The 24,713-nt window shown below is 55.2% G+C and overlaps 1 protein-coding gene and 1 pseudogene across 1 annotated transcript in view; one reads left to right on the plus strand and one right to left on the minus strand.

The window, feature by feature from the left end:
- NCS1 (neuronal calcium sensor 1) overlaps nt 1–24,713 on the minus strand; it is a 57,848-nt gene that overhangs the window by 11,689 nt on the left and 21,446 nt on the right. The window contains exons 2-7 of the mRNA XM_030838565.2: nt 22,563–22,587; nt 9,392–9,530; nt 7,602–7,680; nt 6,033–6,121; nt 5,595–5,672; nt 2,440–2,557 (exon numbers count right to left, since the gene is read on the minus strand). Of these exons, the coding sequence (XP_030694425.1) occupies nt 2,459–2,557; nt 5,595–5,672; nt 6,033–6,121; nt 7,602–7,680; nt 9,392–9,530; nt 22,563–22,587 (509 nt within the window). The 3' untranslated portion in view covers nt 2,440–2,458. The remainder of the gene's footprint in view (nt 1–2,439; nt 2,558–5,594; nt 5,673–6,032; nt 6,122–7,601; nt 7,681–9,391; nt 9,531–22,562; nt 22,588–24,713) is intronic.
- On the plus strand, nt 13,582–13,931 carry LOC132597448 (acireductone dioxygenase-like; annotated as a pseudogene).

Raw genomic sequence — 24,713 nt, forward strand, 5'->3', positions numbered from 1 at the left:
ATTTTGATAAAGTTCAATATCACTCATGATGTTTTAAAAAAACAAGTAACTCCTACCAAACTAGAAAAGAGGGAAACTTTCTAAATTTGCTAAAATCTATCTACAAAGGACCTATAACAAGCATCGTAACTAATGGTGAATTATTGAATGCTTTCTCCCAAGACTGAGAATGAGACAAGAATGTTCACCATCACTACTCCTATGTGACTGGAGGGCCCAACCAGTGCAAGGAAGCAGGAAAAAGGAACAAAAGGCACAGGGATAGGAAAGGAAGAAACAGAATGTAGGCAATCCAAAAGAATCTAAGGCAGACTCCTAGATTTAATAAATGAAGTTAGCAGGACCATGGATATATGATCAATAAACAAAAATCAACTGAATTTCTATAAATCAGAAACAAACAGAAAATACAATTTTAAAATTACTGTTTAAAACACCATCAAAAACTTAGGAATAAATCTACTAAAAGATGTGAAAGACCTTTTAGCTAAAAACAGCAAAATGTTATAGAGAAAAAAAAATTAAAGACCTAAACACAGAGAGAGATATACCATCTTCATGGACTGGAAGACTCAACATTATAAAGATGCCAATTCTCCCCCAAACTGAACAGCAGACTCAACTCAATCCCATTCAAAATCCCAGCGTGTGTGTGCATGTGTGTGTGTGTAGACATTTATAAGTTGATTCTAAAATTTGTATAGAAATAGCCCAAAGTAGCCAAGGCGTTCTTAAAAAAGAAGTGATGGGATCTTGCTTCTCAAGGTCGAGTTATAAAAAGACTGCGCTTTCATCTTGGGTTCTCCCTCTCCCTCCCTCCCAGAAAGCTTACCCTGGGGGAAGCCAGCCACCATGTTGTTAGGCAGCCCTGTGCAGAGGGCCACATGTTGAGGCCGCCAAACCAAATGAGTGAGCTTAGAAATGGGTCACCCCTGGCCAAGCCTTCAGATGAGACCGCAGTCCTGGCCAACAGCTGATGATCATTCCAGTTTACCTACTACAGAGGGGTTTCCCAGGACATGGGACTTTCGGCACTAAATCCGGGACAGTCCCGGGCAAACTGGGATGGTTGGCCACCCTCCTGACAGCTTGGCTGCATCCTCATGAGAGACCTTGGGCCGAAGGCACCCAACGAAGCTGTACCCAAATTCCTGATGTTTGTTCTCTTCAGATGCTGTTTTGTGGGACCGCAGTGTGCAGCGAGATAACTAAGACAGCACTGCACAAAATGTGATGGTATAACGGAGGATGCACATACGACAAGGTGCCCAACTTCAGTGCTCATCAGTGAGACGCAAATTCAGATGACAGCAAGCTATCATGACACGCCCACCAAAACGGCTGAAATTTTAAAAGACAGAGAACACCCAGTGCTGGCAAGGATGTGGGGCAATGGGAGCTCTCATACACCGCAAGTGGGAGTCGGAGATGGTACAGCCATGTTGGAAAACTTCTGGAAGTATCTACTAAAGCTAAATATACAGACATTCTAAGTCCCAGCAATTCTACTCTTAGATCTATATCAAGAGGATGCATCATCCGTCCACCAGGAGACACATACAAGAGTGTTTTTAAAACAATGGTCAGGAGAACCTAGGGGCAAGACGGGAATAAAGATGCAGACCTACTAGAGAATGGACTTGAGGATATGGGGAGGGGGAAGGGTCAGCTGTGACAGAGTGAGAGAGCGGCATGGGCATATATGCACTACCAAACGTAAAACAGATAGCTAGTGGGAAGCAGCCGCATAGCACAGGGAGATCAGCTCGGTGCTTTGTGACCACCTGGAGGGGTGGGATAGGGAGGGTGGGAGGGAGGGAGATGCAAGAGGGAAGAGATGTGGGGACATATGTATATGTATAGCTGATTCACTTTGTTATACAGCAGAAACTAACACACCATTGTAGAGCAATTATACTCTAATAAAGATGTTAAAAAAAAAAAAAGAGCCAGAAAAAAAAAAAAGAGTGTTCGTAGCTGGACAGGACCATGGGGATCAGTTCTCTGCCAGCAACAGAGGCCTCTGTGGGCCATCATCCTGCACTTAACGGAAATCTGGGCAAAATAAGAAACCACGTTGGAGCTATTGATCAAGAGAGCGGAAGCTGAGGTCTTCGGCCACCCCAACGGAGAAAAGATGAGAGACTCCTGTTCTCCCAGGCCCCTGGCCCTGGCTGAGAACTGGTATTTTCAAAGTGTTTTCAACCCAGGGAAACTTCTATTCAAGTAAACTCTCAGGCTGAATCTCGGTATATAAAAGTGACAAAAATAGAGGAGCCCTGGCTGACGTGAAGGCCCTCCCTTACTAGCTATTTGCCAACTGGGCAGACCCTGATTCCCCCCCGGGAAACTCAGGTACTTATCTGCCAACCCCAAGTGTCCTGAGGCTGGGTTTGCCCCCTTTCCCCCATCCCAGGCCCCAAATCCCCCTCCACTCACCTCAGCTCTGGGCCTTGGACTATACCAGCCCGTCGTAGAGGGACAGCGCCTGAACGATGGACGGGTCCGCCTTGGATCCTTCCTGGAACTCCTGCAGCGTCAGCTTCCCGTCGGCATTCTGCAAGCAGAGAGAGGAGGGTGAAGGTGAGGGGACAACCAACCTCCCAGGACAGGGGCCTCTGCCCTGGGCCCTGGACACTCCCTCCCCAAGCCTAGCCCAGGGCTGCTTCCAAAAGAGCTTCCACAGTTAAGTCAGGAGGGAGGCAAGGCAGCTCGTTAGGTGGGAGGGGTCAGGCATAGACAGACACGGGCACTTCCTGGCTGGGTGACCTTGGACACACGACCCACCTCTCTGGGCCCTTGTTTCCTCATCTGGAGACTGGAGGGAATTGAACGGCTTCTTCAGGGCACTGAGGTGAGCACTCCTTGAGCTCAAGCTGTGTAAAGCGTTCCGCAGACCGGAAGCACCCGATAACTCCACAGTTAGCAACCTCACTGCTGTTCATCCCCACAGAGGGTGTTAATCCCACAGGGCTGAGAGCCTGATGCATTTCTCTGGGGTCACCCTTGGGAGGGCATTTAAGCCATCCCCCGGGAGACCTACAAGGAGGCTGGACGGAGCCCACGTAAAGGGGCTTTAGTGGGTCTCTTGCAGAAGGAAATGGTTTGGGCCAGAATCCCTTCCCCTGGAGCATCTTTTGCAAGGAAACCCGTGAGAGCAAAAGAAAAAGGCCTTGGAAGCCACCCACAGCCTGCACCCGGAGAGAGAGATGGTGACGAGGTTTCCACAAGCTCCGCAGGCAGACCTTGAGGGTCGTCCACCGTGGGCCCCGTTTATGCTATGCGTGCGCTTGGTCTCATGGGGTCCTCACAGCCGCTCTAAGAAGAGGGGCTGCTCTGCTTTCTCTAGTTCCTTTAGGTGTAAGGTTAGATTGTTTATCTGAGATGTTTCTTGTTTCTTGAGGTAGGATTGCATTGCTATAAACTTCCCTCTTAGAAGTGCTTTTGCTGCATCCCATAGGTTTTGGGTCGTCGTGTTTCCATTGCCATGTGTCTCTAGGTATTTTTTTATTCCCTCGTCGATTTCTTCAGGGATCTCTTGGTTATTTAGCAGCGTATTGTTTAGCCAAAGAGGGGCTGCTCTTAGCACCACTTCACCGGTGAGGATGCCGGGCTCAGTCAGCTATCCAGGGCCCCCTGGCTGCTAACTGGGGAAGCCAGATTTACACCCAGTCTGACTACAGCGTGGACTTTGCTTCCCAAAATAAGGGCTGTCTGAATTGGGGGTGCGGGGGATTTAACACCTTGGTGTTAAATAACATTGAACCGCCCTGCGAGAAGTTAGTATTCTCTGCCGCACCCTATGGACACATCTTCTGATTATTATCAGCAGCGCAGCGTGGTCTGCCCAGCGTGGTCTGAGCCTCTGTGTCTTTACTGCCTCTCTGACATACGATCTCACTTTTTTAAATTAAGGAAGTAAGGCCTCAGGCTCAAAGCTTTCAGGGCAGGCACCTGTACCTAGCCGGAATGTAATAATAAGCCCAAGGTCACTGTTCATTTGAATTCTTTTATTGAAGGCAAGCAATAGTGGGCTTCCTTACCATCTTGATATCAAATTCCAGTTTAAAACGAAGTAAGTTCCAGTTTAAAAAAAAGTTTGGTATAAAGAAGGGTTTCTTTCTTTCTTTTTTTTTTTTTTTTGCGGTACGCAGGCCTCTCACTGCTGTGGCCCCTCCCGTTGCGGAGCACAGGCTCCGGACGCGCAGGCCCAGCAGCCATGGCTCACGGGCCCAGCCGCTCCGCGGCATGTGGGATCTTCCTGGACTGGGTCATGAACCCGTGTCCCCTGCATCAGCAGGCGGACTCTCAACCACTGCGCCACCAGGGAAGCCCTAAAGAAGGGTTTCTTAACCTGGGGTCTGAGAACAGAATTCAGCAGGCCTGTGAACTAAAATGGGAAAAAATGAGGTCTTTCTTTTCGCTAACTTATAACTGAAATTTAGCTCTTCCTTCCATAATGAATCTAGGTAACGATCTCCCACAGAACCAGCAGTACCTGTGGCTTTGTCAACTGTGGGGATGGAGGCATTTTTATAACACTCCACGGTTGCTGTAGGCATCACCTGTACGTATCATCGGTTCGAAACTGTGGGGTGGTTAAACCACTGTAACTCATCATCCGATGTGTTCAGAAAGAAGCTCATATACCACATCACAAATTCTTTAAAAAAAAATTTTGATAGCTGCATTCCAAAATAGCTTCCTTTTTAATCCTGTGGATTTTATCTGATGCCTTAAAACCATTACTCTGAGAAGTCCACAGACAACTTCTCCAGAATGCCCAAATTTCTTGTCCATGGCAAAGAATTTAAAAGGTTAAGAATCTTGGGACTTCCCTGGTGGCGCAGTGATTGAGAATCCGCCTGCCAGGGCTTCCCTGGTGGCGCAGTGATTGAGAGTCCGCCTGTCGATACAGGGGACGTGAGTTCGTGCCCCGGTCCAGGAAGATCCCACATGCCACGGAGCGGCTGGGCCCCTGAGCCATGGCCGCTGAGCCTGCGCGTCCGGAGCCTGTGCTCCGCAACGGGAGAGGCCACAGCAGTGAGAGGCCCGCGTACCTCAAAAAAAAAAAAAAAAAAAAAAAGAATCCGCCTGCCAATGCAGGGGACACAGGTTCAAGCCCTGGTCTGGGAAGATCCCACATGCTGCAGAGCAACTAAGCCCGTGTGCCACAACGACTGAGCCTGCGCTCTAGAGCCCGCGAGCCACAACTACTGAGCCCGCGTGCCACAACTACTGAAGCCCGCGTGCCTAGAGCCCATGCTCCGCAACAAGAGAAGCCACTGCAATGAGAAGCCCACGCACTGAAACGAAGAGCAGCCTCCGCTCTCGCCACAACTAGAGAAAAGCCCGCGCGCAGCAACAAAGACCCAACGCAGCCAAAAACAGATAAATAAATTAATTAATTAATTTTAAAAAATAAATAAAGAATCTTAGTTGATCAAAGAGAAAGTGCTGGACAAATTTACTTAAAACCCTGGATGTCTGAACGGGACAGCTGCCAACCGGACCAGTGGACGTCACACCAGGTGTGCTGCCTGCCTCGAGCCAGAACCGTAGGTGGTCAGTGGCACCTACGGGAGGGGTCTCACCTTGTCCATCATGGCGAAGATTCGGTCCACCCGCTTCTCGGGGGTGTTCTCCTCCTCGGGGAGTTCCACGGTGTTCCCCTGCCAGGGACAGACAAGGTGGGGGCTGGCTCCTGGCACTCTGGGCTTTGGGCCCTTTTCCCAAAAATATGCTCCCCAGACCTGGGCAGGTTCCAGATGAGGACCCCCTCTGCCTCCCACTCCCCGCAATGTCCCCCGCCATCTGTAATTCTGCTCCAGAACCTCGCACCCACCCGAGCCCCCATCTGCCAGCCCAGCTGGAGATGTGCTGAGCGGCCCCAGGCAGTGACCCTTACCTGACCAATGCTTGCCCCGGTCAGGAGAGCAGTCCCACGGGGGTGCCTCCTCTGGGACAGGCCCAGTCACTAAATTTGATGCCCCTACTGCCTCCTCCTACCCCATAGGACCCGGGCCTCTCACCACCATCTGGTAAATGGCGTCCACTATATCCAGCATCTCGTTCCTGGTGATGTAGCCATCGTTATCCAAGTCGTAGAGCTTGAAGGCCCCTGCGGTCAACCAGCCAGGGCAGAGTGACCCCCGGCCCGGGGAAGGGGGTGCTGCTCCCCACCCCCCCCCCGCACTGCACCACAGCCCCATTACTCATCCAATCAATGAATATTTACATCAAAACAGACGGGACACGTGCACGCGCACGCACGACAGGAACACATGCGCCGTTTCAACTAGGGTTATTAAAAAAAAACTAAATATAAAAAGGAGCGGGGTGGGGGGGCTTCCCTGGTGGCACAGTGGTTGAGAGTCCGTCTGCCAATGCAGGGGACGCAGGTTCGTGCCCCGGTCCGGGAAGATCCCACATGCTGCGGAGCGGCTGGGCCCGTGAGCCATGGCCGCTGAGCCTGCGCGTCCGGAGCCTGTGCTCCGCAACGGGAGAGGCCATGGCGGTGAGGGGCGCGCGTACCGCAAAAAAAAAAAAAAAAAAGGAGGGGGCACTGAATCTGCGAGAGCTGAGGCTGGAGCTGGAGCTGTGGGAGGGAGGGGACCCCAGGAGGAGCCCTAAAGGCCCCCCTCTCCTTCCCCATGCCCCCGCCTCTGCCTCCTTTCAGCCCACTTCCTTTCCACAATTACACTGTATCCTGCTGGGATCAACTTAGAAAATAAAATAATATGCCCGGGGGGGGAGGGCAGGAGCTTCTGCATAAATAAAATCCTCTTTTATTCCTAAAAAGAGAAAGAAAAAGAAACTGTCGCGTTTTCTCGGTGCTGATGCAAAGCAGTGGAAGTGTCTCAGTGGGAAGTGAGCTCTGGCCCAGCTGCTTTCATCTTCTCTCCAGATCCCCTCTCGCAGCAGCACGAGCCTGCACACTCTCCCCTCTGAATCCTTCTCTCATCCCTCCTCAGGGCCTCGCACATGCTGTTTCCCTTGCCTGGAACCCTCTTCCCTCCTCCCTCCCTGGCACCTTCACCCTTCCCAGCTCAGCTCCCGACTCATAACAGGGTCAGTTCCTCTCCTGTCGGTTCACACTTCCCTCTTCCTGCCTCCGCTGCAGTTTTCTGGGGTCTTTTGGATAAGGTCCCTGAGCTAGACTGACAGCCGCGAGGGCAGGTGCCCGTCTATCTGATGCACCCGTGGGTCCTGGCCTCTGCTCAGCACTGACACGCGGCCGTGTTTGGTCAACATCTGTTGGGTGAACCAGTAAATAAGTGAATGAATGAGATCAGTCATCAAAACAGCCTCCTAAGTAGTGGGTCCAGCCCTGGAACCAGGTCTTTTAACTCCATGCTGTCCTGCCCGAGGTCCCATGTCTGCACCTGCTCGGATGCCCCTTTGCTCCCGCCCCATCTGTCCACGCATCTAAGGAAGACACGTTCCTCCTGCCTGGCCTCCTCCAAGAAACTGCCTCTGGAAGGGCAGGACATCTGTGCCACTCTCAGCCCCAGACAGATGACCTGGCCCAGGTAGTTGGCCTCCCTCCCGCCTGGGACCGCCCAGTGGCCGCCCCATAGAGCCCAGGGGGCAGGACTTACACCGCAGCTTCTCATCCAGGGTTCCCCTCGAGGTCACCGACAGCGCCTGGATGAACTCAGAGAACTCAATCCGCCCATCCTGCAGGAGAGAGGGGAGTGGGGGTGGGCCTCAGTTAGCGCTGAGTCACCTGGTCAGGCTGCACCTTGGGCAGGTGGTGATGGGCGGCAGCAGGTACCAGACACCCAAGTGGAGAGTACAGGAATGAGGGTGATGAGAAGGAAGGGGATGGGGAGAGGGTGGGATTAGAAATGGGAAAAGAGGACTTCCCTGGCAGTCCAGTGGTTAAGACTCCACGCTCCCAATGCAGGGGGCACGGGTTTGATCCCTGGTTGGGGAACAAAGATCTCACGTGCTGCATGGTGTGGCCAAAAAAAAAAAAAAAGAGGGAAAATTCAGGCAGGAGGGACAGGGAAACGGGTGAGACCAAAGGGAGAGCCTGACACTCCACATCTGGTGGGAGGAAGAGGGACCCTCTGGGCAGGAGTCCCTTTCTCCTGCCCAGAAACCCCTTCCTCCTCGGCCTTGAACCACAGGCTCAGAGACTTTAGAAAAAGGTGGGGCTCTGGACTGTTCAATCCTATTTATTTTGCAAATAAGGAAACTGAGGTCCGGAGAGGCCAGAGCTCTTCCCAGGGCCAGGCAGTGTGATCGTCCGCTGAGGCCACCTGCGGAGAAAGCCAGGGCATGACAGAGCAGAAAAAATCCGAGTGTCCTACAGCACGGAGCAGGGAAACAAGTTACAGTGCGTCCACCTTGAGTACAAGTGAGCCGGGAGACATGGCATGCCAGCGTGGCAGAGTCTGGAGGACCGCAGATGCCCCAGTGGCGGACGTGCCAACTGTCAGGGTGGCCGTCACCAGGAAGGGACACGCTGCAACACGGATAAGCCTTGAAAACACGATGCTCAGTGAAAGAAGCCAGGCACAAAAGATCCCGTATTATAGGATTCTCAGTTTCCTCATCTGCAAAATGGGGGCAATTCAAAGGCATCCCTACAGGTAGTTGGTTGTAAGGTCTCACTAAAAATAATCCACGTAGCAAGCCCGTGTACCACAACTACTCAGCCTGCACTCAGCCTGCACCCACGAGCCACAGCTACCGAGCCCGCGTGCTGCAACTACCAAGCCCGCGCACCTAGAGCCCATGCTGTGCAATAAGAGAAGCCACCGCAGTGAGAAGCCCGCGCGCCGCAACGAAGAGTAGCCCCCGCTCGCCACAACTAGAGAAAGCCCGTGCGCAGCAACAAAGACCCGATGCAGCCAAGAATAAAATAAATAAATAAATTTATTTAAAAAAAAAATCCACATAAAGAGCGTAGTACGTAGTAAATGTTCAGTAAATGTCAGTTGTGATTATAAATCCTGTTATTATCCCTGGCGGCATCTGCATTTTGTGCTTGTAAGGAAAGGGTCAAGGTATACATATGTGTGCATGTGTGTACACGTGTATGTCTGTGTGCATGGTATGTGTGTGCATACACGGATCTCTGTGGCTTCCTTGTGTGTGGGTGAGCTCCTGCAATGTGTATACGTGCGTGCATTTGTGTACAATGAGTGCATGTATGTGTGTGTGTGCATGCATGCATTTGTGTGCATCTGTGTATAAGCACATGTGGGTGTGCACACGTGTGCGTGCGTTTGTGTGTATATGTGCGTGTGTGAGCGCACACGTCTGTGTTCCTTCTCTGGAATGCAACATCAGCAGGACAGCGTGGGTGTGGAGCCGCGCAGGCTGCCGCAGGAGGGAGGGGACTCCAGGCTGGCACAGGCCCTGTCAATTCCCAGCTCACCTTGTTTTCATCAAAGACGTTGAAAACAAATGTGGCGAACTTGGTGGGGTCTCCAAACGGGAAGAACTGCTTGTAGATCTTCTGGAAGCCCGCTGCATCCAGCTGCCCGCTGGGGCAGTCCTTGATGAAGCCTTTGTACCTGGAGGTAGAGGCCAGGTGAGAGAGGGTAAAGGAGACTCCAGCATCACCCACCTGCTGGGAGCTCCTGCCCAGCGCCCTGAAAGCCTGTGAGTCCCTGTCCAGGGAGACAGTGCCACACGGGGTTGTGAGCACAGACCTGGACTGCACAGGCATGGACTCATCCCACCTCTGCCTCTCGCTAGCTGTGTGACCTGGGACAGGTGGCCACACCTCTCTTAGCCTCATCTGTCCCAGAGGGATAAGAGTCACTTGGCCACTCGGCCCCCTGCTCCACACAGGTGACTAAAACAAAACTTGCATGAACGACCTCCCGGAAGTCCCACACTCGCACAAGGTACTCCCCCCTCCCCGACCCTCTCCACTGAGCCCCTCCCGGAGCCAGGCAGGCTGGTGGTGCTGGTGGCGCTGGTGGGCAGAGCCACCATATGGGGCCGGCAGCTGGCTCCTCCCACATGCCTGCACCCCGCAGTGTGCACACACCCGCTCCCCTGCCTCTGTTCCCAGAGAACTGTGTAAACGACGCGGGAGCCGCCCAGCAAGCTCGGAGGGCATCCTGGTGGTTTCCAACTGGACCTGTCCACCCTGCATTCCCAGTGCCCAGGGACCCTCCAGATACCCGGCCAGCTGATGGCAACATGGCTTTGCAGCCCAAACCCCAGTCCTGCCATTTGCTAGCTGCATCCTTGGGCAGGTGCCTTCACCTCTCTGAGCATGACTCTCCTCATCTATAAACGGGGACAGTTATCACATCCATCTTGCGGGGACTGCGTGAGATGATGATGCAGCATACTTGGCACAGGGCTGGACGTAAAAAATAAGCAATGGCATGATCTTTAGTATCATGACCTCAATGTGTTCTTTTATTTTTTTATTTTTTATTTTCTTTTCTGTACACGGGCCTCTCACTGTTGTGGCCTCTCCCGCTGCGGAGCACAGGCTCCGGACGCGCAGGCTCAGCGGCCATGGCTCACGGGCCCAGCCGCTCTGCGGCATGTGGGATCCTCCCGGACCGGGGCACGAACCCGTGTCCCCTGCATCGGCAGGCGGACTCTCAACCACTGCGCCACCAGGGAAGCCCCAATGTGTTCTTTTAAATCAATTCATAAGTTGGTTCCTGCGTGTAGCTTGGCAACTCCAACCAGGACATACATTCCCCTGAGGAGGATTCCCAGCACAAAGGGGAGCTAGAGAGAGGGGTCAGCTATTATCAACTACCAGCTGCTACCTCTGCTGGACCACTGTCTGCTGGGAACTTTGCAAACCTGATTCTCCTGGAACGCCCATAACAGCCCTATGAGCCCTATGATGAAGCCCCCCCCACTTTTTTTTTTTTTTTTGGCCACGTGGCTTGTGGGATCTTAGTTCCCCGACCAGGGATTGAACCTGGGCCCCAGCAGTGAAAGTGCGGAGTCCTAACCACTGGACCGCCAGGGAAGTCCCAAGCCCATTTTAAAGATGAGGAAACTGAGGCTTCGAGACGGGGAGATTTGCAAGTCCTTGCAGCCCAGACTGGAGCCGAGGTGGGGTTCAGAGTAACCACTGATGGGGCCAGATGCTCAGAGACACGGGCTCGCTGAAGATGTCCCCTCCTCCCAGCCCCCCTGTTCTCTGGTCTACCCAGGGCCACTCTCCCGTCACGTCCCGGGAAAGTTGCTGGTGGCGCCGTGACTGAGGGCCGTATACACAGAGAGCATGTGGAAGCCACTGTCCCTCCACCCATCAGAGAACAAGCTAAGGGGCCCAGGCTGGGTGAAGGGACACGCAGGGCACCGGAAGTAGGGAACCTTGGGAATTCTGAGGCCTAAGTGATCAAGGTCAGATGTCAGAAAGAAAGCAAGACAAGACTCTTGCTAACATGTCAGCGGTTCCTTAGGGGTGAGGGCGAGGCTAGGAGATGGAGTGGGGCGTGGCGTTGCGCTGCCGTAGGCACCCACTCTCCCGCAGCGCTCCCCAGCAAGCATGAGGCTGTAAGAAACAGCTGGGCCTGTGCGCGCCTCCCCACCCACCCCCTGGGGCACCTCGAGGGGCCAGAGGCCCAGGGAGGCGGTCCCGGCCCAGCAACCAGGATCGCTGCCCCATCTCGCCACCACCTGCACCTCTGACAACAGCCCCGTGCCGGGCACTGGCCTAAGCCTTCGTGGGCGGTTCCTCCTGCAGTCGCCACTCAGCCCTGCTCAGTGGGTTCGGTGATCCCCATTTCACAGATGAAGGCACTGAGGCACAGAGGTCAGGGCCCCTCCCACAGCAGGTACCAGAAAGGAACTCGGCCCCTCCAGGTCCCTCCCCTTGAAGCCTCCTTCCCAGCTGGGTGTTCCAGACTCAAACCTTCACATCTGGGCCAGGACGCAGAGCCAGAGAGGAGCGTTTCAGAGCCAAGATCTGGTCCATGACCCCAGGCCCCTGGGCAGGACGGGTCCCTGGACAGGAGGAGGGAACAGGCCCGGCGCCAGGCCGTGATGACCACAGCGGGGCACAGCCGGCTCTGGAGGCCAGAGGGGGGCCATCGCTTCCCCTCGTGTCCCCCAGAGCCTCCCACTTCCCCACAATGGCTGTGTGTCACTTGAGTAATTTGAAAAGATTATGAAAAACAATAAAGGGAGAACAAAAGGTGCCCAGAGGCGTCTCGAGGCCCGGCCCCTGCGGGTGCCTGGCTCCTAGGAGGGAAGACAGTGCAGGTGCCGCAGCAGCGGGAGCTGTCAGTGCTGTGAGCACCTGCGGGGGGCCCTGAAGCTTTATTGGGGGCAGGTGGGTACAGGCAGGCTGGCCTCGGTGGGGAGCCTCCAGGGGACTATCTGATTTCCCCTGCAGAGACTGTCACTGTGGGGCCCCAGCTCCCTTGCTGCCATTAGCAGCAGGCCCACCCCCTCAGGGGCCCAGTCGATGAGGGTTTGCTCCAGCCTGACGGCCCCGCCTCCTCTGGCCACACACCCTCACCGCCCCACGCCACCCATATTCCACACCCTGCCGCGCTTTCCAGAGCTTGCCATGCCATCCAGCCACCAGGCCTTTGGGCCTGCAGGTCCCTGTGCCTGCTCATCTGCTCCCCCATCCCGTGAACGACCCCAGCGCAGCGTGAACCACGCTGTGTCATGTTTGCCACCAGGCTGTGTCCTCCACCCAACAGTGAACTCCCAGTGCCCCGACGCCTTGTACATAACGGGGGCTCAGTAAATGTCCAGTGAGCTCAATGAATGAGTTGAATGAATGAATGAATGAATGAACGAATGAACACACAGAGAGAGGGAGAGGCCAGGTGTCAGGCGTCTTCTTCCTAAGCCCTGGGCACCGTGGTCAGAACCTGAGAACTCCATGCAGATGGTTAGAGCACCACAGATATACGCCCACCCCTCTGTGGATTGATGGGGAACTGGGGGCCCAGAGAGGGAGAGAGACTGGCCCAAGGTCACACAGCAAGTTAGCAGCAGATACAGGGCTCACACCCGGGACTCCTGCCTCTCAGGCTCCCTCTTTGCCAGGCTGCACTGGCCCCAGCCCCATGGAAAGCCAAGAGCCTGCTCCCCAAACATTGCATAACCCCATCCATCGTTCATCATCAGAAGACGGGGGGCACCCTGTCTCGCTGGAGCAGAGGGGAGGAGGTCTGTCCCAGACGCCCCACTTGCCCCAGGCCCCAAATTTGCTCTTCAAGTCCTCACAGCTCTGAGGCCAAGACTTCCTGCCATGGTCCGATTCCGAGGTGCAGCCCAGCCCCCGTGGTGGGCCGAGCCAGGACACTCACCCAGGCACACACCCCCACCCACACCCCACCCCACGGCAGGCACCCAAGGGACCTGCGGCTTAATAACAGAGCTCTTGAGACCAGCCTGAGCAGGTCGCAGCACGGGTCTGGGGCAAGGCGGCAGTGACCCCGGCCCCGCCACGGCGCAGGCCCGGAACGTGGACGACTCGGCTGACAACCGCCGTGGCCCCACCACGCGGAGCCTGTGCGCCCGGTCGGCCTGGAGCAGCTGCGCGGGCGCGGGGTCCTTTACAAATATGAGAATGACCCAGAATCAGAGAAGATCCGAAAAGAGAGAATCTACTCCTGGATGGACATAATAACCACAGGCAGAGACAAAGTACCAAGTTACGAAGAAAAGACCAAGATGATTTACAAGGAGCATTTACTCCTGGACGACAAGATTCGCGTCACCTTGGTCGGCGGTGGGTACTTTGACGTGAGAGATAAAGAGGACGGGTGGATCCGGACCATCATGGAGAAAGGAGACACGATCATTCTCCCTGCCGGGAGTCACCACCGTTTCACCGGACGAGAAGAAATACGAGAAGGCCACGCGGCTGTCTGTGGGAGACCCGGTGTGGACGGCATACAGCCGGCCGGCTGACAAACTTCGAGGCCCGGAGGCAGAACCTGGAATCGCTGGCGCAGACAGCCTAGCGGTGCCCTGGGGCCTCGTGCACCCCGGCCCCCCTTGTGAAGGTTCCCGATGTGATGGCAGCAGAAAATCTGTCATTTTCTCCTTGCTTTTGTGTTGTAGACTTGAGGCTAGGTGAGCTTTCGTCTGCAAGATCGTTTGATCAGAAAACATTTTAATGGAAGGGGCTACAGAACTTGTTCGTACATGGAAGCACCTGTGGAAAGCTGGGCAAACGCGTTCATTTTCTCTGATTCAGGATCAGGGGTCAGTGGCCCTGTGTCAGCTGGTGCCTTCAGCTCTGACCGAATGAATTTCATCTCCCCAGATGCAGCCGTTTAGCTGCGCCATCTGGACAATTTTTGGACTTTAAGCAGATACCAGGCGAGGCCATGCCTGCCTTGTGCAGAGGGGTGACAGTGGATGACAGGACTGGGCAGAGAAAAGATGCTTTTCTCCCAAAGCACGGGGGAAGCTGGGGGCGGTGGGGTGCCGTGGGGGACGAGCTGGCATGTTAGGGGGACACTCGCTTACTTATGCCACTTTCTTGTTCAAAATATAGTAGCTGCCTTAACGTTAAAAGAAAACAAACAAAAATTTTAAAAATAACAGAGTTCCTGCCCAAGAATTCTATCCCAGGATGACTGAGAGATGTACGTGACTGCAGCCCCATCCCTGACCCAGGCTCAGGTTCCAACAGGCCTGGGCCTCTCCCTCTCCCCGCCCTCACCCCCTCTCTCCTTCAGACACGCTGCTGCCTGGAAACCTGCTCTGGGGCCTGCCCTGTGCTCCAGCCCTGGCCCATCCTGTCTCACTGTGAGAGGGGCCCGAGCAAACCCCTTCCCTGCAATGCCCCCCAGTTTCCCTGCTGGTAAAATAAGTGACTTAGACTAGATCAGGGTTTTTCCACCCACGCCACTGACATTTGGGGTCAGATGATTCTTGGTCATGGGGGTCTGTCCGGTGGTTTACCGGCATCCCTGGCCTCTACCTGCTAGATGCCAGGAGCACCCCCGCCCCAGGTTATGACAACCCGAAGTGTCTCCAGACAGTGCCAAATATCCCCCCAGAGCAGAATCACTCCAGTGGAGAACCACGGGGCTAGATGGTCTCTGGGGACCCCCACAAAGCGGGGGAAAGGGTCTTCCCCAGTGTCTGCCTTCCAGTGATCTGCAATTCTGAATAATAGGGACCGCCTGAGAGCCGGGCACGGAGCTATGTGATTTCCAGGCACCATTTCACCAAATCGTCTCAACAGCCCCAGGAGGGGAGGATTATTATGCCCATTGTACAGATGGGGAAACTGAGGCTGGGGGCTGTTAAATCTCCTGGCTCAGGGCCTTCACACGGCATTTCTTTTGCCCGGCCCACTCCTTCCCCTCCTCCTTCCCCCTTTTTTTCTTGGCTTCAGTGCATCTCCCCTAGAGAAGCCCGCTCTGGCCACCCAAGACCCCAGTATACACACCGGTTGACACACTCACAGCACCCTGTCCCTGGCCTGGGCCTCGCAGCTGTGCCTGTAGCCTGTATGATGCCTGGGCCAGTGAGTGCACCACAGGGTCCGTCAGGGCAGGGACCCCGTCTTATAGCTCACCCCGAATCTGCAGGGCCCACTGCAGGTGCTCAGTAAATACCTACTGGAGCTGCACAGCTAGCAAATGGGGAGCCACAACTGGACCCTGCCGCCGCCTCTGTGTGCGGCCAGTCAGCAGCGAGGCCCGAAGCCTCCGTGGCCTGCTTTCCTCAGTGCCTTCAGCCTGACTCCAGACAAGGGTGGAAGCAGCAGTAATCCTGGCACTGTCGCTGGTGCAGGTTAGGCCGGGGAGGGGGAGTGAGGCACAAACAGCCTTCTGAGGAGTTTATATGGAGACCACCCCTCCCACAACCGTGTTCAAGAGCAGGGGTCTCAACTCTCTTTGGGGATGGGAGGAGAAGCTGTGGAACCGAGTCTGGGACGTGGCACGGCTCCTGAGCTCCACACACCCAGTTTCCAGCCACCAGAGCACAGGTTTTCGGCACGGTTGACTGTGCTTGGGAACCAGCTCTCCACGATGGGGTGGAGACGAGAGAAAAAAATCCCAGATTTGACAACTGCATTCTTAAGCCTCTTTAAAAGGGAAAGGGGAAAAAAAAAGAAATCTGTCACTTCATAAAAACACTGAAGGCTGAATGCCACTTATAAAACACTCCCGACTCAACGCTGGGCTTCCTCCCTGTAAGCTTCCCACCCCGCCTCTAACCGCCACTGCGCCAGCCTGTGTGCCCCAGGGGACTCCAGCACCTCGTCTCCCCCAGTCCCTGCTGCCCCCAGTGCTGGCCATGGGCCTGGCACATAATAGGTGCTCAGTAAAGACTTACGGAATGAATGAACCAACAAATGAATGAAGGAATGAGTGAGCGGATGAATGAATTAGTGAAAGAGTGAGAGAATGAATGAAGGAGTGAGCAAATGAGGGAGTGAGTGAATGAATGAAGGAGTAAGGGAGTGAATGAGGGAGTGAATAAATGAATGAAGGAGTGACTGACTGAATGAATGAGGAGCAAATGAGTGACTGAATGAATGAGGGAGTGAATAAGTGACCGGATGAATGAATAAATGAGTGAATGAAGGCATGAGGGAGCAATGAGGGAGTGAATTAATGAATGAATGAGTGATGAGTGAATGCATGAATGCACGCTGGCCATGAGGCACGGGTCCAACTCCAGCTCAGCATCCCCGTTCTCTGTGGCCCCCAGCATCCCCAACGCCGCCAGGGCCTTGGGTCCCCAAAGGCACCAGCCTGCTAGGACTTTCTGGAATTCACTGCTTGCAGTTCCCACAGAGCCTCGTCCTCTGGGACCCAGCTTGAAGCAAGCCTCGCATAGCCCTCCATGCCCACCTCCCTCCCTGCCAGGGTTAAGTGCGGCAGATGCTGCTCTCCGCAGTGTGGAAAGTGGGAAGTAAATAGATGGATAAATAATAAAGCGTAACCCCCAGCTGCAATGAGGGACTGCCACAGCGGCCCTGGTAAACTGTTCTCCCATTATCTCTTCAAACACCTCCCTTCCCCCGGCATTCCCCTCCCAGCTCCCTGGAGACCTGCCTTCAGATGATCCTGGAGGAGGGGCTCGATAACATCCATGAGGATGAGGCCTCTTCCCCGCTCCTCTCCCCTCCCCCATCTCTCTCCTCACCACGTCCCCCCATCCTCCACCGCCTTCAGCTCTGTGGGGTTTCCCAAAGCCAGAGCCAGCAGAGCTGAGCCTCCGTAGCCCAGGCCGTGGAGGCCAGCAAGCTGGACCCAGACTCCACACACACACACAGAGCTGTGAGACCCAGGCAAGTGTCTCTGCCCCTCAGAGCCTCAGTTTCTTCATCTGTAAAACGGGCTGTTCCTGGACTGACCCCACGGCATTGGCGGCGGCCTCCTTACCCACAGCTGTGACTGCGGAGGAGGGTCCAGGATTGACAGCTGGCCCCGTGGAGGCGGCTGCAGAATTCCTCCTGCTTCCGCCCACTTTTTGTTACAATACCATCGGGTTATTTGGTTATTATAAATGTAACAAAAGCATTACAGACAACTTGTAAAATAGAAAATATAAGAGAAAAAAGAATACCCATGATGCCACCACCCCCAGCACACCCACTTCTAGCCTCTGGCCAGTCTCCTTTCCATCTTCTTTTCCCTCCACTATCTTCATCATGGAACTGTGTCGGGGCACTATTTGTGCCCTGCTGTTCCCCCTTGGGATGGCGTTCCCTTCACCCTCCAGGTGATCACAATTTCACGGTCGCCTTTAAGGGCCTGGGACCTGCTACAGTTTCCTAGTCAGTCCCCACCGAGGTTCCCGACCTTCCATTGTGGTGAATGGAGCTTGGTCAAGAACAAGGGATCCGGTGGGCAGGGGCCTCGGGCTGGCTGTGGACCTGACACTGGCCCCACCTCCTGACGCCCCAGCCTCCTCCCGTCTCTGCCAAATACAGAGCTAGGAGCAGCAGAGATGACACCATGGGTGTCCAGCATGAAGCCGGGTGTGAGGTGAGCGCCCAGCTGGCCCGGCTCAGGCATCACATCCCTGTGGCCTGGTCTGCAGTCCTGACCACCTGGGGCCTCAGCTCTCCTGGAGGACCTGGGATGTGCCCAGCTCTGCTTCTGCTCACTGGGTGGCCCAGGACAAGTAACAGAGTCACAGAAGACCCCTGGGTCTGGTTCCTATTCTGGGGAGCAGCTACTGAAAGTCAGCACCAAACAAGACGATCCTGTACCAGGCTGGAGAAACAGGGGCAGGGTGGTCAGTGCAGACCTCTCCCAGGAGGTGACATTGCAGCGAAGATGCCAAGATCTGGGGCAGAGGGAACAGCAGAGGGAACAGCAAGGATGGAGGCCCTAAGGTAGGAAGGAGCGTGGCATGGCTGAGGGACAGTAAGTGTGGCTGGTGCCTGGTAAGCCGGGGAGACGGTGAGGCCAGAGACCTTGGGGAGCCCCGAGGACCAGGCAATAAAGGCTGGATCTTTATTCTAAGTGCAGTAAGAAGCCACGAAGGGTTTTAAGCAAGAGAGAGAGAGAAACACAGGAGGAAACTGAAGCCGCCCTGGCTGAATCCACCCACACATGTCACAGGTGGGACAGGAAAACTCTGTCCATTGCGACCCCGCTGCTCTCCGTGTGCCCCTCCCTCCCATTTCCCAATCCCACCCCAGATGGTTTGGTGCTAAATTGTTTGCTGCCCTGGTAGTCTGGGCTCAGGAACCTCAGTTTTCCCAAGGAAGGGCAGGCATTCCCCAGCTATCAGGTGCCAGAGAGCCATTTAGGACATGAAAGGGCATGGCTGGAGGCCGTGGTGAGAAAGGGTCCTCTGAAATGGGCCCGGGCACTTGGGATGCAGGTGCTTGTCCCATTTGTTTCCTGTGCAAAGGACAGAGGGGATAGTGGGCTGATTGGATCTGGCCTCTAACCCAGCAGTCTTGTGTTATGGTCCCAGTGAACCAGGGAGGTGTAGGCCCATCATGGGATTACAAATTGGTTCATTTCGTGTGCTAAGAATAATTACACGGTCTGCCCACAGCACTGGAGGAGACTGATCCAGAGTGCCATAATCTGTGATCCATTACTGATGTCTGCTGTGGACACAGGTGGGGAGAGTGGCGGTATGAGTGTCGCTGTTTAACCATCCCTAGTCTACCTTCACCCTGTGGGGTATAACCATTCTAGGATACAACAGTGAGGTGGGTGGTGGGCTGACCCAAGAGGGTTAGAGAAAGGCACCACCAAAATGAGTCAAAGGGCATTTACTTGAGGTCCACGGAACTTTGTGGCAAAGAAAAGATCTATATTTTTCTTTATAAGCTCTTTAGAGAGAGTTCCCCTACAGCAAGGACTGGGCATCACAAGGGCCCTGGTTTTGTTGTAGAAGCCTCAACTGTCCCCTCCAGGCCAGCCTCCTTGGCCTCCCTGCTGTTCTTCAAACACACCAAGCCCCTTCCCACTGCTGAGCCTCTGTCCTTGCCGTTCCCTGTGCCTGGAACACCGTTCTGTGGTTGAGTCCTGTTGTCCAGGTCACGGCTCAGATGTCAGCTTGATGAAGGACCAAAAATCCCTCCACCTGTTTGGGATTCAGTTTCCCCATCGACATAATGAGGGGAGGACCCTCAACCTCAGGATCCCTCCATGGTTATCCTGATCAGTGTTAGTAGTGTATTAGCATTATTAACAAAACAGAGAACTTATTACTAGGCTCTGTTCCAGACGCTGTGTATGAATTAGCTCATTCATTCTTCACGGTATTCCTATAAAGCTTGACGATTATTACCCTCACTTTCCAGATGGGGAAACTGAGGCACCGAGCAGTCCAGTAACTTGTCCAAGGTTGCTCAGCTCAAGCCCTGGTTCCGGATCCCTTCTGGCCACTTTGCCTCCTGTCTCTCCTGGGGACGACCCAGGGGAGCGGGGGAGGATGCCAGGGCTCAGGTGTGCCCTGCACCTCCCGGGGCTCAGGAGCCTCGTCTAGCCATGGTGGGACCCCGCTCTGGGTGACTACGAGGACAAAATGAACAAGGCCACATCTGAGAGCGCACCCAGCACACAGCAGCGCTGGGGAGGCATCTGCCACGTCGCAAGGACAGACCTCGTCCTCGTCCCTGCTCTGACCTCTGAGCCTCAGCTTAGTTCTCCCATCGCCATGGAGACGATAAACCATGTCGGCCCCCGGGACAGCGCCCAGGAGTCGATGACAATGTGTACGTGAAGCACCTCGGGGCGACGGATGGGTGCTGAGCACCTGCTGTGGCCGGGCCCTGGGGACACAGCAGTGAACAGGGCAGAGCCGGCCTCGAGGCCAGGAGGGGAGGCGGAGGGGGACGCAGACCTGTACCTGCTGTTTGTCCCAGGTGTGTCCTGTTTGTGCCTGGTGTGTCCCCAGCTGTGACACTGGGCTGTGGGAGGTCAGTGGAGGCCCCTGACTCAAGCTGGGGGCTCAGGAGGTTTCAGGGAAGGAGGCCTGAGGGTGAGGAGGTGGTGGCCAAGCAAAGACGAGGAGGGGTGTTCCCAGAAGGGGGAACAGCCCAGGCAAAGGTCAGGAAGCCCCAGAAAGTAAGGTGAATTCGGGAACGGATAGCAATTTGGGCAGGCCAGAGGGCAGAGGGCAGAGGAGAGGAGGAAACGGCAGTGAGACTGGAGGGGTCGGCACAGCAAGGCTGGCCTGAGCCGGGCCTCGTAACCACGTGACCATGCCAGAGGTGCAGACTTCACCTGAGTCCAGGGAGAGTTTAAGCAGAAACCTGGCATCGTTGAATATTCGCTCAACAAAGACCCCTCTGGCTGCCATGTGGGAAGGAGGGGGATTATGTACAGATGGGGAATCCAGGAAGGCTTCCTGGAGGAGGTGACTTAGGTAAGCCTTGGGAGAGTGGAGTTCAGATGGCCCCGAAAGGAAGGGTGGGAAAAGTGAGTGACAGAGGCTCGGGAAGGCCGGGTACGGCAATCCAGGAGGGAGAGCCTCACAGATAAAGACCTAGAAACAGGGACTTCCTTGGTGGCACAGTGGTTAAGAATCTGCCTGCCAACACAGGGGACACGGGTCTGATCCCTGGTCCAGGAAGATCCCACAGGCCACGGAACAACCAAGCCCGTATGCCACAACTACTGAGCCTGCGCTCTAGAGCCCGTGAGCCACAACTACTGAGCCTGCATGCTGCAACGACTGAAACCCGCGCGCCTAGCGCCTGTGCTCCACAACAAAGAGAAGCCACCACAATGAGAAGCCCGTGCACGGCAACGAAGAGTAGCCCCCACTCGCCGCAACTAGAGAAAGCCTGCGCACAGCAACAACGACCCAACGCAGCCAAAAAAAAAAAAAAAAAACCTAGAAGCAGCAGTATTTCTGGAACGCTCACCTGGGGAAGTGCGGAAGTGGAAAATGAGGTCAGAGGCAGGTCAGGCCCACCTGTTGGGTCCCAGGATGTGGGGGAGGAAGAAGGGAGTGGCAGCTGCTCCCTTTGCATCCACTCCCCCCGTGGGGCACAGCCAGCTCGCCACCCAGGTCCTGCCCACCTAGCCGGGGTCTCCAGCAAGGGGTCAGCAGAGCCAAGCAGGGCAGCCACAGCTCTCCCCCTCTGCCACCTGGACTCAAGGACAGGGAGGTGTAAGCAGTGGCCCCTGGGGAGCCTGGCCCTGCCCCCAGCAGGGCTCCACCAGGCATCTCGTGGCCTGGGCCCTGCTGCGGCCTGCTGTGATGGAGGGCACATCTGTAGGCCTCAGCTCCCCATCTGAACAGTCGACGGAAGACCACTGCCAAGGCTGTCATCTCTTGGGACCTTTACAGGGAATGTCGCCCTGATGCCTCATCATTCTTGTCACACACGTGGGGAAACGGAGGCTGAGGGGGGTTGGATCACTTGAGGTCACTTGGATAGGAAGAGGTAGGAGCAGAGTCCATTTCTAAGCCACCAAACTTTCTGGAAGGTCTCCAAGCTCGCCTCCTCGCTCACCTACTCCCAACTCAGGTTCACCTTACCATGTGTGAGTCTCCCCTGTCTGCTCCACATTCCACAATGACAGACAGTATACCACTCTCCCCTCTCTGCCCCAGGGCAGGCATAACTAATCCATTCCAGACCTTCCAGGCATTAATGGTGCTATACTTTCGGTTTGCTCCATGATATACAGCCTCAGAGTCCTTCTTAACACAGCACTCCAGGCAGCTACTATGCATTGATTAGAGCTGGCATCCAAAAAGAAACCTATCTGCCATCCTTGATCCACTCTGATCAATCACTTTATAGACAGGGTGGCTGAACTCTAGAGAAGAGACTTCTCAAGGCCACGGGATGATTTAGGGAAAAAGCTGGGCCTGGGATCCAGTCTCCTGACTTGTTTCTGGTCCAAAACCCTCCCTTGGATGAGCAGAGTCTGCAATTAACACTGGTGGTCCTTAGAGATGCCACACAAGGCAAGGAGTCACCACCACCCCACCCCCATCCCAGTTCAACTGGATCTATGTCAGTCTCCTGTGAACAAAGGAATCTGAACAAGGGCTGCCTGGACTGGTTTGTAGATAAGTCGATCTCAGAGGGTCCTCCACGTGCCGCTGTCCTGGGCAGCTGGACTGCCGTCTCATCAGCACAAAGCCAACACACCCTCTCCCACCCAACAGTTTGGGGAAAAGCAGCTACTCACCACTGCTGGACCTCCTTCTCGGTAACTGCAAAAGAAAACAGAAAAGTGGCCTTTTAGCTCAGGAAGGTGTCCTAGGGGACAGACAGACACAGGGGAGCCTCCTTCCTGCCCTCCCCACCCCGGCCCACAGCCAGTCTGCCCAAGTCTGGACACCAGCCAGCTCTGAACAAGAAGGCATCTGCAACTCCCACCCCGCCCGGTGAATCGTCCCAGTCAGGAGCTCTGTGTCTAACCCCCCAGCGGACAACACTGGCCCATCCCCTCCAGATGCCCACCGCACTGCCTGGAGGACGGCCGAGATCAGCCTCTTGCGGGCAGAGGCTGGCCTCTCCCTGCAGTCCTGGGCTGGGCAGGCAGGATTATTGTGCCCAGGCCAACACTGGACATAATTCTTCCCCGTCTCGCATCCCTGGGGACAGGACGGTCACAGGAGTCACTGGCTTCCCCAGGCTCTCAGCTGCCCTGCCTGCACATGGGGGGCCAGGGCAGAAAGGCTGAGCGCCCTCCTCGGCCCTGGCAGCACCCAGCACCTTCCCCTCCTCCACCCATCCCTCCTGCCCCTCAGAGCCATCAGTCCCGGGTTCTTTTTATAGGCGAGACGAGAACAGAGCGGTGCACCGAAAGCTAGAATGAACCGTATAAAGTAGTTGAACCTCCAGCCAAGCCCAAACAGTCATTCTTTATTGAATCAGGAAACAAACGACAAAATGTTGTTTTATGAAAAGGACTGAATCGGTTCAGGTTGGAACAAAACCAGTCATTTTGCTCAAATCACTGAACAAGAATATCTAACCACCTCTAAGGCCTCCCTCATTCTCGGGGCAGAGGGGGCGGGGAGTGACTGAGAAAGCACCTCCAGCTCCCCATGCCTCAGTTTCCTCGTTTGTAAAGTGGGAATGATAGTTATAGTACCTGCCACACGAGCTGTCCTGGGAATTCAATCAGAACAGGTGTGACAACTCCTGAATCCCCAGCACAGGGCCTGGCACTCGGAGGTGCTCAATACAGGCCTGTAGAATGAGTGAATGAATGAAAGAACGAATGGACAGGAAGGTGGGTGTTGGGTGCAGGTCAGGTGAATAAAGGAACTGGCATCCCTTCCCAGAGAAGTGAGGAGGGAGGCCCAAGGGGGTCCACCTCACCATTTGTGCCTGATCACGCTTGAGGCCACTTTTCAAAAACTGTTCAAAGCAAGCTCGTAACGGCTGCCAGGTCCTGAGCGCCCGCTGCGAGCCTTGATCTGTACCAGGGCGGGCCTCTGTGCTTCGACTCAGCTGCCCGGACAGTGCTCGCACGGAAGCTGTGACTCTGCCCCGGCTGCAAGTGGGGAAACCGAGTTACAAAGTGGGCAGGACGTGAAGTGGTCGTGCGAGGGTCTGAGCTCAGGTCTGTGGCTCGGCCCTCCGCAAGCTCCTACCAGTCCCCTTCTCGTCGGCGCTCTCCTCCCACGAGCCCAGTCAGAGGCTAAGGAAGAGCCCCGTCCATCAGCAGGATGCTGACACAAAGAGCGAGGCAGCAGTGAGAGTGTAGGTTACTGGGAACAGCCAGACCTGGTGTAAAACAATGCAATTTTCCAAGAGAGTTTCGGCAGAGGGTAGGGGGTGGGAAGGGAGTCCAGCAGGGGGGCGGAGAGGGAAGTGTCCGTGGTCTAACTCAGGGTGGGCTGCCCTACACCTGCCACCCACACCTGGCAGTGAAGGGCAGCAGGGGCTGAGGGGCTGACGCTTAAAAACCCAAGCTGGAGACACAGGAGTCCCACCATAGCACAGCTGGGAGCTTAGGGGCTTATGCTCTGGAGCCAGACTGGACGGCCTGAGTTTAAACCTAGCACCACAGCTTCCTAGCCGCGTGTCCTTGGGCTAAGTACTTCCCTTCTCTGAGCCTCAGTTTCCTCATCTGTCAAATGGGCTTGCTGTGAAGATGAAAGTGCTTGGTGCTCTTCACGGGCATAAGACTCCCACAGGTAGGTGGGACCCCATTTTCCCAATGAGGAGACTGAGGCTCCGGCAGGGCTGCTTACTTGCCCGAAGTCACCCAAGGTGACTGGGTGGGGCCAGGGGCCAGGACGGTGCCTCCAGAACCCAGGATGGATGTCCCAGTGGATGCCCCCCCACCGCCCGCCTTGAGTAAGCCAATGAGTTGCATGACCTT

This window comes from Globicephala melas, chromosome 6 (assembly GCF_963455315.2).
Source record: "Globicephala melas chromosome 6, mGloMel1.2, whole genome shotgun sequence".
Taxonomy (NCBI): Eukaryota; Metazoa; Chordata; class Mammalia; order Artiodactyla; family Delphinidae; genus Globicephala; species Globicephala melas.